The sequence below is a fragment of the Rhynchophorus ferrugineus genome, unplaced genomic scaffold (genome assembly GCF_030347505.1).
Source record: "Rhynchophorus ferrugineus isolate W39M unplaced genomic scaffold, kcgeb_rfMv2 rfM3, whole genome shotgun sequence".
In the NCBI taxonomy this organism is placed as follows: Eukaryota; Metazoa; Arthropoda; class Insecta; order Coleoptera; family Curculionidae; genus Rhynchophorus; species Rhynchophorus ferrugineus.
In genome coordinates this window covers 38,365,595-38,383,125 of record NW_027472582.1, presented here as the reverse complement: position 1 = coordinate 38,383,125, position 17,531 = coordinate 38,365,595, and the positions used below count along the sequence as shown (strand labels likewise).

The 17,531-nt window shown below is 30.8% G+C and overlaps 2 protein-coding genes across 7 annotated transcripts in view; one reads left to right on the top strand and one right to left on the bottom strand.

Moving 5' to 3' along the window:
* Nucleotides 1-17,531, bottom strand: part of plx (PTB_TBC1D1_like and TBC domain-containing protein plx) — a 192,588-nt gene that overhangs the window by 45,277 nt on the left and 129,780 nt on the right. The gene's annotated exons all lie outside the window — the stretch shown is intronic.
* On the top strand, nt 2,192-15,551 carry LOC143192566 (fasciclin-1). Of its 2 annotated transcripts, XM_076397988.1 has the most exons (7): nt 2,196-2,462; nt 5,082-5,330; nt 9,255-9,455; nt 9,508-9,679; nt 12,026-12,262; nt 14,096-14,294; nt 15,262-15,551. In XM_076397988.1, exons 1-7 carry the CDS (start codon nt 2,259-2,261, stop codon nt 15,431-15,433), a joined length of 1,434 nt encoding a protein of 477 aa, XP_076254103.1. In that variant the 5' UTR covers nt 2,196-2,258; the 3' UTR covers nt 15,434-15,551. The 2 variants fall into 2 exon arrangements, with proteins under 2 accessions (XP_076254104.1, XP_076254103.1); XM_076397989.1 differs by lacking the exon at nt 5,082-5,330 and having other exon boundaries at nt 2,192-2,462.

Here is a 17,531-nt window from a genome sequence, read left to right as displayed (position 1 = left end):
CTCATTGATTCTAAATCCATCCTAATAACAGGTTAATTGAAAAGCTTTTGAGCGTCCACTGCGTTCACAGTCTTCGGTGCTCATATCACCACGTCTAAACTTAACATACCAATCATTGATGATTGATTTTCCTGGGGCAGTGTCCGGAAACTCGGCATCAAGCAAAGTTTTTGCTCCAACGGTATTTTTTTCCTTCAAAAACAATATTTTATCAACACGGAAAATTATTTTTTATCCATTTTTTTTTCACAATAACAAAAGCTGCTCCAAAATGCTCTCAAACTGCTATAATTCACAAGCTGATGCTAAATCCGACAGCTGTCAAATTAATACACGCATCTTTTAAGGGTTAGGGCTAACTAAAAAACATATGGATTTAATTCTAGTAGCGCCAGCTATGCGCAGGCCGGGGACTTTTCAATTAACCTGTTATACCATAAAGCATAACAGAGTAATATGACAATGTTCGTCCAAATGTTCTGGAAGGTATCTTAGGGCGTACTTCATTCACTGTATTAATCAAACGCCAAACAATGATTTTTCCTACTACTACCAATTTCGGTCGACAATTCGTAGTCTAGCAAGTATTATTTCACTTCTTGAAAAGGCGCAACAATTCTTAAATCCTCTTAAAAAGAATGTATTCTTTTGAGGATCAATCTATATGTTGCCTGAGAATATTGGATAATATTTTGAATAAAATACATTGTACCAAATCGTCTGAACAAAATTATGAAGTTGAAAAACTCAAAACCTATTTATAGAACCTTTACAATAAAATTGCGAGTAGCCACAAATTAGTGTTAAAGCAGAAAAAGACCTTCTACTGCTGCAACCCAGTAATATAGTCACGCCAGTAACCAAGATAAGACAGTCGGTAGGGTCAGCCGAGGATCGTGGTTCAGAACCCGCGTTAAGCAGTAGGTCAGAAAAAACCTAGTTGGTAAAAAAGTGACAAATGTTGAAAATTGTTGGAAAGTTTTACAATGATCGTAATCGTTTAAGTGTATCCTCACCGTAACTCTAGGAAATTTCCAAGAGCATCCTTTCGAAATGCGGGATGGCCTTACCATTTAAGCAATGGAGAGTAATAACGTCTACAAATATCTAGAGATAAAGGAGGCTCAGCAAATCTACCAAATATCCGTGGATAATGAGCTGAGATCCGAATGTTTAAAGAAATAAGGTAATAATTAAAAAGCACCACTGGAGAGTAAAAACATGTGTAAAGTAAGCAATACATTCGCAGGCTCTGTTGTAAATTATTCCTTTCGTATTGTAAAATAGACTAAAACCGACATTCAAGCCCACAAAGAAAAGCCAGAACTTTAACTACTCGCAGAGGAAAACATCATTCTAGTGATCCAAGTGTACTCGAAAGAACGTTACCTCGAAGATTTCGATGGAATTAGCATATATCGGCAAACTACTTTCTCAACAAATAATAAACTAAGAAATTATTTAATCGAAAATTCCCAAACATCACTGCTACATAGAGCAATATGCGAAGCCGATAGCATATATTTGAAAGACAACAACATTAAACATATTTTGAGACAAACGAAGAAAAAATAGAAGCATGAAAATAGGTTTGCTGATGTATGTATAACCTTTAATTATCACCAATGTTTTGAAAAATTTTGTAGACATGTGACAACTGTGTCGACCAGTACCAACACAAATAGAATTTTATAGAATGTTTTGGTTACAGGTTCCGACGCATCAGACAGCATTCTGTCTTCTTTTAACTAGCGAAAATGGGAATGAAAAATCCAAGTAATATTAACAAACATATTTGTAAATCTGTCTACGTCAATACATATACAAAACCAAACAGAACAGAATGAAGATATTCGTATCCATTTCAGGATCAACAGAAATGTCTCATCCGAGATTTTTTAGAAGACACGACAGAGTTCCCCTACGGGAGAGTGACTGCCGTTTGGCTAAATAAAAATATGTAAAAAAACTCTAGACAATATACAACTTAAACAAATGCCTGCAGTCCCGGCACCTTCGTCATTATATTACTATCCTCTAAATATCTCACTTTGCATGTACAGCAATAATAAATAACTTGTGATAACATATAAATGCGAATGCCGATAACTCGCACGATTTTTTTGTTTATAAAAAATATAAATTGATAACGATATTTCGGTCATAACCTTGCTCGTACATTCGTTATCAAAACAAAAACATTCTCCTAAGACATTAATATTGATATACCGATTTCATTGAGTTAACTAGTTGCCAAAATGATTGTGGTGACAATTCCTCTAATTGCTTTATCCGTAGTTTGTGATCTAGTTTTATGTCATGTTTTACAAAATTACCCACAACGTAGTATTTATAACAGGATTACCCAAGAAGATGAATTTCGAAATTTTGATGGACTTATTAGAAACAACAAGGATGCAAGAATGGATTTATTACAGAAAGAGTTAACATTATTTATACCGGTGAGTTAATCAATTTTGTTAACGAATAATTTTCAAAACATATCGACTAAAAATTCTCCAGTCTAATTAATAAAAATAATTTAATACAAGAACAGCATCAAATGTTTAACTGTAGATCTCAAAATATGTACCTCTTAAGAAATACTTTATTTCTAATAGTATAATTAGAAGTTAATAAGTATATTTAAGAATTTTATTTAAGAAGCGGTCAACAATGGACAAGGCACTATATTAATTTATAATTTAATAGTAGAAAATGAATAGATTTTAATGAATTTGAAGTTCAACGTTTTATGATGGAAAATTATATGCATTCTTTATTTTTAATTAATGTTTACCTCTAGCCATTAAATCCCAAACAGAAGATTTTATCTATCTTTTGATTTTATCTAAAGTCGCACTATATAATTATAATTATTTGCGACCATATGATATGAATACTTGTAATACGTTTTTTGTATGACAAATCAGATTTCAATTAAAAAACCATAATTTGCGATTTTCTTAGAAATTAAGATACTCTGTTTGACTTTTATTGAAGCTTTCCTCTTACATCGAAATTAGGGTAGCCGAAATAATATTAATATACAAGCATAGTAGGTTTCTATGTTACTTAATAAGGCCTGGTATAAATTAAGCTTGATTAAAATCAAGCCATTAAACAAAATTTTGTTTTATCTCTAGATCATGATTTACTTCCCTTTTTCGCTAATTATTAAACTTACATACAAGTAAATCGTCGGAAAGTGTATGATTATTGACGACATATAAGCCGTACGCCTTGAAATTTTTTTTAGAAAAGCCCTTATATATGTTACGTTGAACAAAAATTCCATAATTTTTTGGCCCAGGTCATATCATTAACTAAATGAATTTATTTATTTATAATGAATACGTTCAAATTTGTATATTTGACATATTAACACTTTAGGTACCCACCACAACTTAGCTCGTATTTCAAAATTGCGGTTAAAATAAGCTTTTTAATTAAGGTATTAACACTATTTGATTAAGTCTAAAAGTATATTCTATTCGATTTTGGAGTAAGTTCGATACTTCATGCTTGCATGTATTTTGATTATTATTTTTGTTTTTTTTTATTTCAAGCTGATCTTTTTCAATAATACGTTCCATTTCTTGAATTGACTTCGGTAAACATCTGTTGTAATAGTCTAATTCAATTTTATCAGCACGTCATAGGCTTTTTATAACACCACATGTGCCACAAATACCAGGTATCATATGCACCAAGACTTTATTTCATGTGATAGTCAGTTTCCCGCCTTTTGGATTTGTTCCACCCAATATATACTTTTGGCTACAGTTGATTTATTAAGTTCAAAGAGTCTTTGCGACTTTATATTGGTTTGTCGTCTAATAAATCTTGCAATTAATTGCCTTCAAACTGTTTTGGTCCTCCAGGCCGTTCTTTATCACTACGGCATGATCGAATGTTGAAAAGTATTTGATGTGATTTGACACAATAATTCTTCAAATTAAACAACAAAAGTTATGAATATAGATAATATAGCTATGAAAGTTCCACGATCATGGCTTATATACACTGAATAACTCAATAATATTAAATAACAGGTAAAATTTTAAAATTTAGTAGTTAGGTTGTTGTTTACAATGAGACTTGGAATTTTTACAAATAGATATTGTTGATCAGAATTCACGCCAGCACCTGATACAACGAAATAAATTAAAATAAATAGGCGCATAACGTAAATTCTATGTTTTACTGAAGAAAAAATACATAAAAAATGAAATATCATTGTTTTTTGAGGTAAAATGCTAAAAAAATGATTTTACTTGTTAATATAGTTTAAATATAACTAACTCAATGCTGAAACCGAAATGCTTACATGAACTCTGATCATTTTCGCATTTTAAAATTTGGTAATGTTAAGCAGTATTAATATTAGTATTGTTAATATATTGTTCTGTTGCTCAAAGTACCAATTTAATCAGAAGGATATCTACTGAGAAAATGTATACTAAGCAAAATATCTATCTTCATCGTTTTATACATCTCTTTTCTACCTTTCTGTCATCATGTTGATACGGCAGTGATCCAATCAAAACATGAAAAGTTTGATGAATACACTGAGTGTCACACAACTTTGCATTAGACCTGTAACGGTGTATCTTTCACAAGGCTTGCAACGCACAGCCCAGCGTTGTAATACAAGAAAATAACTTTCAGGCTTGTTTTGCTTTGTTACTCTTAATTTCCATTTTTGCTTTGCCCCAATACATCGCATATTTTGTTTAATAGATATCGATAAATATCTACAGCAGTTTCATGTGATTTTAGGAGCTCGTAACATACTAACCCTCGACTTTGTGCGTTTGTATTTGTTGTCACAGAATTCTTTTTTGGCTGGTAAGTAATGGGACCCCGATTTTTTTTAAATATTTTGCTAAATATAAAAATGTGATGGCTAACAATAATCAACACTTACATATTTACGCAAAAAAACCTTGAATTAGCAAACATTAATAAAAAAAATTATACAATAAATAGAATTATGCGTTTTCGATTGTCAATTGTTTACCGCTCGAAACATCTTATTTATTATCATAATGGTAGTTTTAATGACAATAATTTTTTAGACAAATGCTGCATTTGAGAATTACACTAAACCACTGTACAGCGACATGGCGTTTTATCATATGGCCAAAGCTTTCAAAACAATAAATGAATTAAAGACTACACCAAGTTTATCAAGCACTAAGTACAACCTACCGAAATTATGGATTACGAAAACAACCGATAAATTGTTTATAAACAATGCTGAAGTGTTGCCGTTTAATTCAAATTATGTCGGTAGAACACGACATGCTCCCGAAGGACATCAACAGGTTGATTCTGTCAAAAAATAAAGTATATTTTACTAAACATCATATGTTCTAATAAATAAATTTTATTATACATTTTAATTAACATATTTTGTTTTATAAAGATATATTCAAACAATACAATTCAAAAAAGAAACATTCAAACAAGACGTTGCAGATCGCCTTGCAGATTAACACAGGCTTGTAGAATACTTATTATGAGATGAATAACAAAAATTACTAATATTTTTATACAGAATGATAACAAATGGAGAAACTTAAAATGAAAATTTAAAAATAATATATCTTGGTAGACGTTACAAAACATTAGTGTTTTATTACAGAGGAATTGATTCATTTTAGTTTCTTATTAAATATTGTTAAATTGCTTTTTTATACTAGGCCAATATGACATGTAAACTTATTATTTCTACTTTATTCAATAGAGGGTTTCAAGGTTTATCATAGATTTTCAGTAAAGCTTAAATTTGTATTTTATGATGGCTATATTAATAGGGTAGTTTTTCTGAGTTATTTTTGTTATAGTTTCGCTAATTTCTTTGACCGTATGTTTGCTGTTATTATGAAGTTCGAATTTTTTAACTAAAGCCACCTGTACTGACTATAATATGTACTTCTTAAAATATCTAAATAATTGAAACAATCCATAGAGCCCTAAATATGAAGAATATGTTTCACTTCATCAGTACCAGAGATGTACCTATTACAATATTACAATCTATATTAAGTTAACCTTGTAAATTTAGCATTGATTTTACATAATTACCTTAAGTTCATTTATATGTACATCCCACTCGCTTTATTTCATCCGATGTATACAAATTAAACCTGCTATCGTTCGACTACAGCAAAGGAACAATTTCCCACTGGTAATAATTCTAATTCACATGATCTGCTCTATATTTCCAGCGAACTTTTTTTTGGTTACTGCTAATTTAGGATATAATGGTATATAGTTGCCCTTTAATTGATTATTATAACAGCGCAAGACCTTTCATTGATTGATTAGTTTCATTTCTGATTAGTTTAACACTGGAAAGAGCTGTTTTTTAGATATTCCAGATTTTGTTACTTGCAATAACTTCAGAAAACAATTCAATAATAATAAAATAACAATAACAAACACCAGCTAAGATATCTATTTGTAATCACAAGTTCACTCTGCGACGCACTTTCTTAAAAATATACTCACACATAATATGTAATATATGTAAGTGGGTTTTACCATGTATGTACAAAACAATTCCATTCGATTTTAATGTGACCTCTGTATGTCTTGACACATAAGAGGAGTATTTAAATCAATAACAATTAAGATTTTTTGAATTCTTTTACAAATTAATAAATTTTCATTAAGGGCAAGTTGATGTTCACAGCCTGTGATAACTTTGTGGTTTGGGGGTCGTCTGCTTAACGTCTTGCTTATTAAATGTGACGCATGCGACAAATTATACTACAGAGCAGTAAGATCAAATAATAAAACTTTATGTCTGTCAGAGCTCCCTTTCACTTTTTTTTTTTAATTTAGGGACTTAACATTAACATTAACTTTAAGTTCTATATTTACCTAACTTAGTATAAAATCAATAAAAAATAAATAATAATATAATTTAAAGTAGTTTTCCCATCTAGTTAACGGGTCAATTGAAAAGTCCCCGGCCTACCATCGTAAAATACATTTTTTTGGCAAAATTAGTTTTTTTTATTCAACATAACTCCCTTCAAGAGTGATACACTGATTATAGCAACCGTCCAACTTTTCAATACCATTTTTGTAGTACGAAAAGCAAAACTTTCTTTTCTTCAAATGCGGCCGTTTTTTCGGCGATTTCGTCCTTCAAACGATCCAATAACGCTATATAATAGTCGCTGTTGATAGTCCTTCCTTTTTTAAGGTAGTCAATGAAAATTATTCTATGCGCATCCCAAAATACAGACGCCATAACCCAGTCGACTGTTTTCACAGGCTGGAACGGGTTCATCGTGTGCACTCCATTCGGATGACTGTCGATTAGACTTCGGAGTGATATGATTCCATGCCATGTTTCATCCATTGTCACATATCGATGCAAAAACTCGGGTTTATTACGCTTGATCATCTTCAAACACTGCTCCGAATCATCAACTCGTCGTTGTTTTTAGTCAAAAAAACCACCCACTTTGCACAGAGCGTTTTCGTACCCAAATATTCCTGAATGATATGATGTACACATTCAGTTAATATATATACGGTGTCTGCTATTTCATTCAATTTCAATTTACGGTCATTCAAAATCATTTTGTGGGTTTTTTTAAATGTTTTCGTCGGTAACAACCTCTTTTGGGCGTCCACTGCGTTCACCGTCTTCGGCGCTCATTCCACCACTAAAGTCTAAACTTAGCATACCAATCCTTGATGATTGATTTTCCTGGGGCAGTGTACGGAAACTCGGCATCAAGACAAGTTTTTGCTTCAACTGTATTTCTTTCCTTCATAAAGCAATATTTTATCAACACGTGAAATATCTTTTCACCATTTTTTTTAACAAAACTTGCTTCACTCAAAATGCTATAATTCACAAACTAATGATCCGACAACTGTCAAATTTATACACGCATCTTTTGATGGTTAGAGCTAACTAAAAACATATAGATTTATTTCTAGTAGCGCCATCTCTGTGTCAGGCTGGGGACTTTTCAAATGACCTGTTATAATCGGTACTGTATGAGTGTTATAATATCTGTGAAAGTAAAAATTCTTTGTTAAGGTTTTTATATTACATAATGTTTATATTGTGTCAAACCTATAAATTAATTTTAAAGGATCCTACAACAGATGGCGTTACTGTGCATTAATCGCATAGAGTCTATTTGTATTCACCTTCATGTTGAAGCGTCACTGACAGGCTTGACTTTTCAGTATATAGTATTTCGACGAAGTGTGAACATGAACGCGGCTGAAGGTCATCGAATGCTATGTGAGACTTGTAGCAATCACGTTTCACTGATTTCAACGTGTCAATTCTGGTCTCTATCTTTTAAAACTGATTATTTTTACACCGAAGACAAAGTGCATGCTACTGGACAGCCAAAAAAAATTGAAAACGAGGATTTGAGGGCATTAATCGATGGTAACTCGCGTAAGATTGAAGAAGAATATGCAGAAATTGTTGAGAGTAACGCAGAAGATTGGTCATGTGTGAAAGACTGCTTCAACGGCAAAATTGGAAAGCATCGTGTTTTTACCGGCCATGAAAAGTGATTCTATTATGATAGTTTAAAGTGAAAATACATGGGGACTACTTGATCATGCATCAACTTCAACGGCAAAGCCGAATATTTATAACTCCATGTTAATGCTCTGTATTTGATGGGATCAGCTTGCTGAGTTATACTATAAGCTGCTAAAATCTAATGAAACAATTAATTGGGATTCCTATTGATTACAAGTGATGCGTCTGAGTCATGCTGTGTGCGAAAAACGGCAGGAATACCAGCAAAGATACAACATTATTCTTCAATATGACAATGATGCACCACGAGATTTAAAACTGGTTAAAACATATCTAGGAATTTTAAAATAAGGAATGTTACTCCAACCGCCGACTTTTCGAGACCCTGCTCCTGATGACTACTTGTTCCGACATGAGTCGTGACCTCTATGAGCACGTGCTTAACTTATGGATCAATTCGTGGATAGCCTTAAAAAATATTTTGTTTTTCCCAGATGGGATCCGTGAAGGAACAAAAGAAAGGAGTCCAGGAATTACCTGAAAAGTGGAAAAAAGTAATAGCTATCGATGAACAATACAATAAATCGCAAATGTAAAACCTTTAAAGCTAATTTATAGGCCATCAAACAATTAAAATAAATGTATCTATATTCAATTGAACATAATATACAAAAATATAATCACACTAAATCAAGACAAGTATTTATATTTTTAGATTCTACATATAATAGATGGTGTATTAGATCCGTTAATTAGAATTCCAGAGTCACCTCAAACCGCTTACGACTTCATGACTTCCACGTGGAAATGGGACTTAGATGTAGAAGAATCTGTCACTAGCTTTCTACACAAAGTCAACGAAAATGGCATGGCGCACTTGTTTCAAGTTAATGGAGGAAATACATTTTTCATTCCGGTATAAACAAAACTACATTAAATACATTTTTTATCTACACAATTTTATCTAGGTAGATCGCAGTATAGACACGCACAAATTTAGAAACCTTAATAAAAAAACTATTTTTGGCCATATTGTACCAAATTTCGTTTTATTTACTAGACCAACTATGAGAGGATTTAATTATGAAACAATGGCCAATGACGATAAGACATACATGGTATTATATTTAGAAGAAATAGGTATTTATCACAAATTATGTAATAACTAATATTATTAAACTGTCAATATGATAATGTAAGTTATTTAAATGCTTTCTTTAAAGTACTCTAATCCACAAAAAAAGCTAATTTTAACATTTCTACTAATTTCAATGCATAAAAAATAGCTTGCACATTGCTGTTGGTCTCTCAAAGAGTTAATCAGTATTTCGATTAGGAATTATGTTATTTTATTCTGAACTATGTGACCCGGTGAACTTCGTATGCACCTTCATCTATTTTGAAACCAGACCTACTCGCGCGCTCACCGGTCGAGGTTTTTTCTTAGGCCTAATTATCGCTGTGAGATGACATCCGATCCAATGCTATTTTGAAGATTTTGACGAAATTGTTGCTCTGATGAAAAAAGAACGTTTGTAGTCCCTGTACAATAGTTTTCTTCGTCGTTGGATCGTGAGCTCAAGGCCAATAAAATCAACGTGTTTGAATTGATGATCTGCATTTGATAGTGGCAACAGTGCTTCTAGTAAATAATAAATGTATCCTGGTATCTGCAATTAAGATTTTGTTTGCTCATTTCTCACACAAATTTAAATATTAACAACAAATTTTATAGTGTTCCGTAGAGTTTAATTACTTGGAAGTTGCTGTTATATTTTAATGTTAAATCCTAATGTTTGTAATGGATCTGATGGTGAGACAAATATTTCTGGGTCGTAGTGGAATGCTGCTCGTTCCTGAATTTCAGGAGAACTGCTTGTGCGGAATCGCTCAATTTCATTATGTCGTGTTCGTTGTTGCGTTTGATGTCTATTTTACAGTATCCTGCTATCCTATGCTAATTGTCACATACCAGTATGATTATTATCATTTTCTGTCTCTCGCTAGTTATCAGTGTGGTTAACACATGAGGTAGCGCGAAGCACATTGGGTTGTCCAACTCACTCAAAGAAAGTTATCGTGCATTAAATTTGTGACCAAATAATAATAAGTGTGAAATATATTTACAAAGTATGCTTTACCATAAATATTTGCTTATATTTTAACTCGATAAAACTAACTTAATAAAAGTTTACTGGACGGAAAGTACAATACAATTTGAAATTACCATTAGCACAGTTAAATCATATTTGAGATATATGTAATTATTTTTCACTTTGTTTTCACGTTATGGAATAGATGTACCTATAGAAATATAAATCATGGTAAAATATTACGATCAGTGTCGAAATATTATCTTCAATATTTTACATTTTATATTCTAATTGCAAAATGAATTTCCTAACGCTCCCATAAATATTTGACTACCAACAAAAATATCGATCCATTGTCGCAGTGACATTAGTGATGACAGTGAGAACGATATTTTGTATGGAAAAACAAAATTTGTATTTTTACTATTTATTCCTCGCAATTATTCCATATTTTCTCACCATATGAATTTCCCTTGACTTAAACAAATATTGTAAAATAAAAATTAAAATTAACCAGAACGGCTGGACGTTCTTTACTTTTAGTGAGACTGACGAATAAATATTGTTCAAATTATTGTAATTATCTTTAATTGACACGCATTCTGACGTATTTGTGCATCATTAAAATACTTTCTTACAAAATTTTCCAGAGATTTCAGTTGGTTATTACTTTTTATTGTTATTACTAGTTATTGTATTGTTTTAATTGTTTCAAACATTAATTTTACCGGTGAGTCCGTGAACTTACAATTTGACTTCCAAAGTACCTCAATGACTTTCTTCAATTGAACATAATAAATAACGTTTTTATAAATAATATTTTGTCAGGTGAATTTTCTAAAAACTAAATTCATCACTTCCGTAAGGCGCCGTACCTTTTCAAATATTTGCGATATTATGTGAGTTTAAGTTGGGGCTTTTGTTTATATTATATGCTTTCCATTAAGCTAAAAACTAAAAGTAACCAATACGTAAATTTAGGTAAATTTAGGCATAACACACGTATATTTTCACCTCTACATAAAGCTACTTGACTCTATCTGATATGACGCTAAATTATTACTTCACAGCAAACATTTATTGCATAAACAAATTGAAGTTAGTGTTGGCCAATGGACACATAAATAAAGCCAATATCAATATGATCCAAACTTATCAAAATAATTATTTTAAAACATCATCAAATGTTAAGAGCTTTTAAATAAAAAATCCCTTCTATAGCTCAGACCATAGAAGTGCATTTGCAACCTCACCGTTGCAAGAGAACGGTCCTGTAACCTTAGACACTACGACTATCAAATCGCTTAAACGAAAACGATATATTTTAAACATGATATTTATTTGGTAACAGTATTTTAACATAGTAACGTATTAAATAAATAATATTTTTTAGGATCGGAACTTCATGTAAAAAGTGTTACGATTCAAGGCACAACAGATAACCCTACAGGTCATTATAGTGCAAAAATATTACAGGCAAATATTCCCGTCCACAATGGCGTGATACATTTGATTTCACAGCCCCTTGGAATTAAGAATAAAACCAGGCCATTTCCGTATTTACCCATAATTGAAAAACTTTCTCGAGATCCAGCTTTAGACACTTTTTATTCAATGGGAGACATTTCAGGTATATATAGTATCATTAGGCTTGTTAAAATTAGCTTAGTAAAATTTACTTTTTTAAAACCAAAACTAAAATATGGCATAAATAAATTGATTTGCTATGTAAAAAATATCAGTAATCAGTCAAATTATATCAGACGATTATTAATGATTATACTTATATTAGATTTTTTTCAACAAAATATTTTTATTAAGAATACATATTCTTTGATTAACATTTTGTGAAATATTAGGAGTAATAATAAGAAAACCATTATTTTTTTAATGGATACTTTTAATAAACTGTATATCTAAACTGTAAATGTATAATATGTATTCCCCAGTGCAAAAGTGTAAAAGCACTGGTACACTAAATGGCGTCAAGAAATTCACATTTTTGACTAAAAATACTCTTTAACAGCTTTGTGGATAGTTTGCTCATCTTTGTTTGAACTCACGTCAAAGATAGACACCAGCAAAGAGAAAATATGCTGTATTATGGAATGTTTATTTGATAAAAGTGAAAACTGAAGTTAGGCAGTTATAATTTATCTGAATAGTGTTTATAGTTCTGATACTATAACAGCTATTCCTGTTCGCAAAATTCAATAATAAGAATAGCCGTGTGAAATGAAAAAATTATCGATATATAAACAATGTTTCTATAGCCCACGATTTTAACACTATACAAAGATTTTTTGGAGCCAATTAAATAACATCAACCGAAAACTGTAATGAACGACAACCAGGAAGGTTTAACTGGGCGATTGGCAGGATTGGGAAAGAATCATATCATGAGGAGTCCTCTTATAGCCGAACTCTTACAACAAACTTAAAATTTGAAACTGCGCTGTGGTTCTGAAAATCTGCTGAAAGTATCTAAACAATTGGAAGTAATTTCTTGTTCAACAAAAATTTAATTAAATTATTCTTTACGAATTGAAACAGAAGATCTTTGAAAGAACAAAAATATAAAGAAGGTAAAAGTAAGGGTGAGATTGGTAAATAATTAACATCATGGTGCGTACTTGGAATGGAATCTGAAGGTAAAATGTGTTGATTAATTGTTAAATTTGGGTATATACATAAATTACGACGCTTGTTGACTACAGTTTATGAATGTAAACTTCAAATTGAAGGAAAAATGGCCAAAATATTCCAAAAGACAGGGAAAATAATTTTTCAGCAAGATACCTGTTAACCATACATCTCAAAGTGGTTAAACATATTCGGTAAGACTCTAATGAAAATATTTGGTGTTGAGACAGGCGTTTACTTCTTAAAAATTTGTTGTAAAAGTGAACTGTTGACAAAAATATTAGAAAAAAATTCTAAATCATTTATCACACCATTTTTATCAAAAAGCACTATGATCCGATATCTAGTACTATAATGTTTTGTAAATAATACCATACATAATTACAACGTTAATTTTATGGGTAACTAGTGATAGTCGTTTACATAAAATTCCAATCTTACTGAGTGTGTCACATCATTTACTGCTAAAAATATAACAAATATACTGAAATTGTAAATAAAACTGTATTACCACTATAATATATAATAAAATACTAGTTAAATAGAAACTAGATCAATTGAATTCTAAACAAATGTACTAAATTTCATGCTACGATTGCTAAAAATATTCCGCATGGTCATTCTCAATTCGATACAGCCTGATGAGTCGATTCATGATCTTCAACAAAAACAAATTCGGTAAAATACTAACAGTGAATGAGTTCAACGAACGCTTTAAACTATTATACATAAAATCTCATCGATGCAAATTACCGATAAAAGGTTTATTTGTATTTTATGTTGTTGCTTAAATATATTAAATTAACCGTGTTTTTTTAAGGTTTCAATAAAATATTTACCAGTCATGATGTAACTTTCACTTATTTTATACCAAATGATTACTCATGGAGGCAGATGAAGCGAAGTGGTTTGAAATATTTTGAAAATAATGTGGACCTTTTGAAAAGGCATCTGGTTATATCAGACGCTCCGTATACTATGGAAAGGATGCTAGCAATAACAAAAAGTCAAAATAACACGTACGTATACGGGTTTTCTGCTGTCTGCTACTAGGGTTATAACTACGGTTGCTTCAGGCGTTTTATTTCCTGAAATTCAAGACTTTACTGTAAAAACAGTTTGAATACTCGTTATTAAAAATATTATACGCGTTAATTTGAAACAAAAAATTATTACTGACAAACTATCCAATTTTCTATTGGAACAGTGCTGCTCCTGTAACTCGTGTGCCATTCATGGAAACAAAACGATTTGAGGAAAACATCGAAACTGAAGTAACAATTTTCATTTCAACATTATCATGTTGCAATATTAATGTTGCATATTAACTGTATTTCTGTTTCATAACTAGTTATTTCAATGCTCAGCTACAATTTATATTAACCTCCTATAATGGTACCGTCTGCTTTCATCTTAACATATGCTTTCAAATCGTTGGACAATTTCGACCTTCTGAATCTTTTTCGATTCAACAATCGCCAATAATTTTGATCGTTATGTGTGCACATTGAAATAATTCGTAATATTTTGGCGATTACATCAACTTTATTTATTTATTCGTTATTATACATATAAGCAGGTATATAACATATCTTTGCATTATTATGAAAATTACTTCTTTCACAATACAATATGTTAAATCGTTAATTTTTACAAAAAAGTTACTATTCTCATAAACATACTGGAGTATGACTTGCTGAATAAAACATATTCTTATTCTTTTTTTTGCGAGAGTAGATAATTAGTTTGATCAAGACTTTTTGATGTGATATATTACTAAGTAAAAATGGTCATAATAAACAGCAAGTAAAGGCAACGTAAATTGTAATAATAAATGTAATTCAAATAAAATACATTTATTATTATAACATTATAACATGTAATATTATGTTACTTTAATTATATATCTACAGTTACAATTTAACAATTAAGTAAAATATTACCAGTTATATTTTAAAAATATATAAAGAATATTTTTATTTTCAGGAGCTTTGAATTAAAAACTACTGGAGGAATCATAAAAATTGCGGTATTTCAAATTGGAACAAGTTATTATGTCAAATATAAACGTGCTTATATTGAAGTGTTGCGACCTAATTATGAATGCACAGATGGGATAATACACGTGTTGGCTGGCCCAATGGCCGATTTATTTTAACACTATGTTAATATTAAAAGTTATATGTAGTTCATCTAGTTAATACAAGAGTAATAATTAATATTATTAGTAATTAATGTTGTTGTATACTTTACTAATATACATTTTGTAAGTATATTAATTAGTATCTTAACATTAGTCTTAGTCTCATTAACCCTTAAAGATATTTCTAGACGTGCACTGGAATAAAACAAAAGTGCATCCGACTGTGTCATAATTACAGATGAAGACAATGTGTTAAATTGTTAATCTAGATCACCATGGCTTTGAATTTAAAAAAAAGAGGAATAAGACTGAGTGCTCCAATTTCTCGGCAAATGATGAATCATAAATCGACCAAAAATCAAATTTATTGGCAATTTGTCATCATAACAATTACATGTATTCATACTATATTTTCAAGCTAGTAAAGAAATATCATATTATTATCATAGTAACCATAGACCTACTACAAAGAAAAATTTAAGACAATACGCACTCAAAAATAACCTGAAAATCATAGCGAATCGAAATTTCAATTAATCCAAATTCCAGATTCCCACTTCAGTCATGTTAACACAAGATTAACAAAATCTTCAATTAGAATTTGGTAAAATACACGCTTTGTTTTAGTTAAAATATAAATTAAATAATACAATCTTGCATGTATTTGAAATATGAAATACAATATATTTTTAAGTCGTGTATTTGAAATATAAAATACAAAATAAGCCGGCTTGGTGGAGCAGTGGTAAAGGCGATGGGACGGTCCTCCTACTACTGGGATAGCCGCGAATTCGAATCCTACTGAGGCATGGTCGTAAATTTATGTTTGTAATTGTTTAATATTTGTGAATGTCTAGACAAGAGTGTAAAATCCGAAAAGGAAAATGATCCCAGTCACGCCAGTAACCAGGCTGGGTAAGACCGGATGTCGTCTGGGATGATTTCTAAAGTTGGTCACTCGCCAGTCGGTAGGCTTAATGCTGAGGACCGTGGTTCGGATTCCACGTCAACTTTAGGCCCAATCCAGATAAACCCATAGTTGGTAAAAGGGAAAAGACTTTAAAATATATTTAAAAAAATAAACAAAAAGAATATAAAATACAACATTATAACTATTTTTATTTAAAATGCAACATAAAAATTACAAAATACTAATACTATAAAATAATATACTACAAAATACAAATATACTTAATTTAATAGTCAGGTTATATACTCAGTGAAAGAATAATTTCCTTTGATGAACACTATATTTTTACTCGTACTATCAGACAAGCGCCGTCTTGTTGAGGAATTAACAAAACTTGCTAAAGCAAATAAAGTTTTATAGCACAAAGTATTGTATAAAATATCATATTTTTTGGATAACGTTCAAGGATGGTAAGCTTTTATTTTTATCATTTAGGAAACTGACTCTGATACCTTTTTTGATATCTGTAGTCGATGACTGTCCCTGTTCGGAAAAATAACAAAATCATAATTTTCTTCTAAAAAAACGTATTTTGTTACTAGGGTAGTATCATGACATAAATATGACTGCATTTATTACAGGTGGCAGTAACGGTCTAGGCAATATGACGTACAGCACCGCTGCAGTGTGACGAACTTTAAATATTCACATATATAGCAAACGCCATTTTACATACGAGGGCGTTATGTGTTTTGAAACCATAAATATTTAAAATACTAATTACAAAATACTTCAGCGTCATGTATTTCAAATACCAATTACAAATTACATATTTCAGAATTAATTGACTTATAAATATCAGTATCAGTATCATGAAATTATTCTCAATTTGAGAATATTAACACACGACCAACTGTCTTTTAAAAATAGGTATATTAAATATATTATATATGTATATAATATATAAAAAGACACAGTGTATATAATAAAAAGAGTAATCGACAAAGTTTTTTACAGAAAAAAATGTGTAGCCAAAATGAAAGAAAATGTATAATATACAATAAAAATACAGGAACAAAGTTTTTATTGTCGTAAAGAAACATCCGTTCCTTATCCTGTCTGTAGTGTAGAAGGTTTATTCCACGTAACATAAAAAAGGCCTACTCCGTTATGAAATTTAAATAGTGAGCGCTGTTCTAGGTA

Coding starts and splice junctions, on each gene's coding strand:
- LOC143192566 (XM_076397988.1), top strand. CDS start 2,259: ATGATTGTGGTGACAATTCCTCTAATTGCTTTATCCGTAGTTTGTGAT. Junction 9,680..12,025: donor ATTATATTTAGAAGAAATAG/GTATTTATCACA, acceptor AATATTTTTTAG/GATCGGAACTTCATGTAAAA. Junction 12,263..14,095: donor TTCAATGGGAGACATTTCAG/GTATATATAGTA, acceptor TGTTTTTTTAAG/GTTTCAATAAAATATTTACC.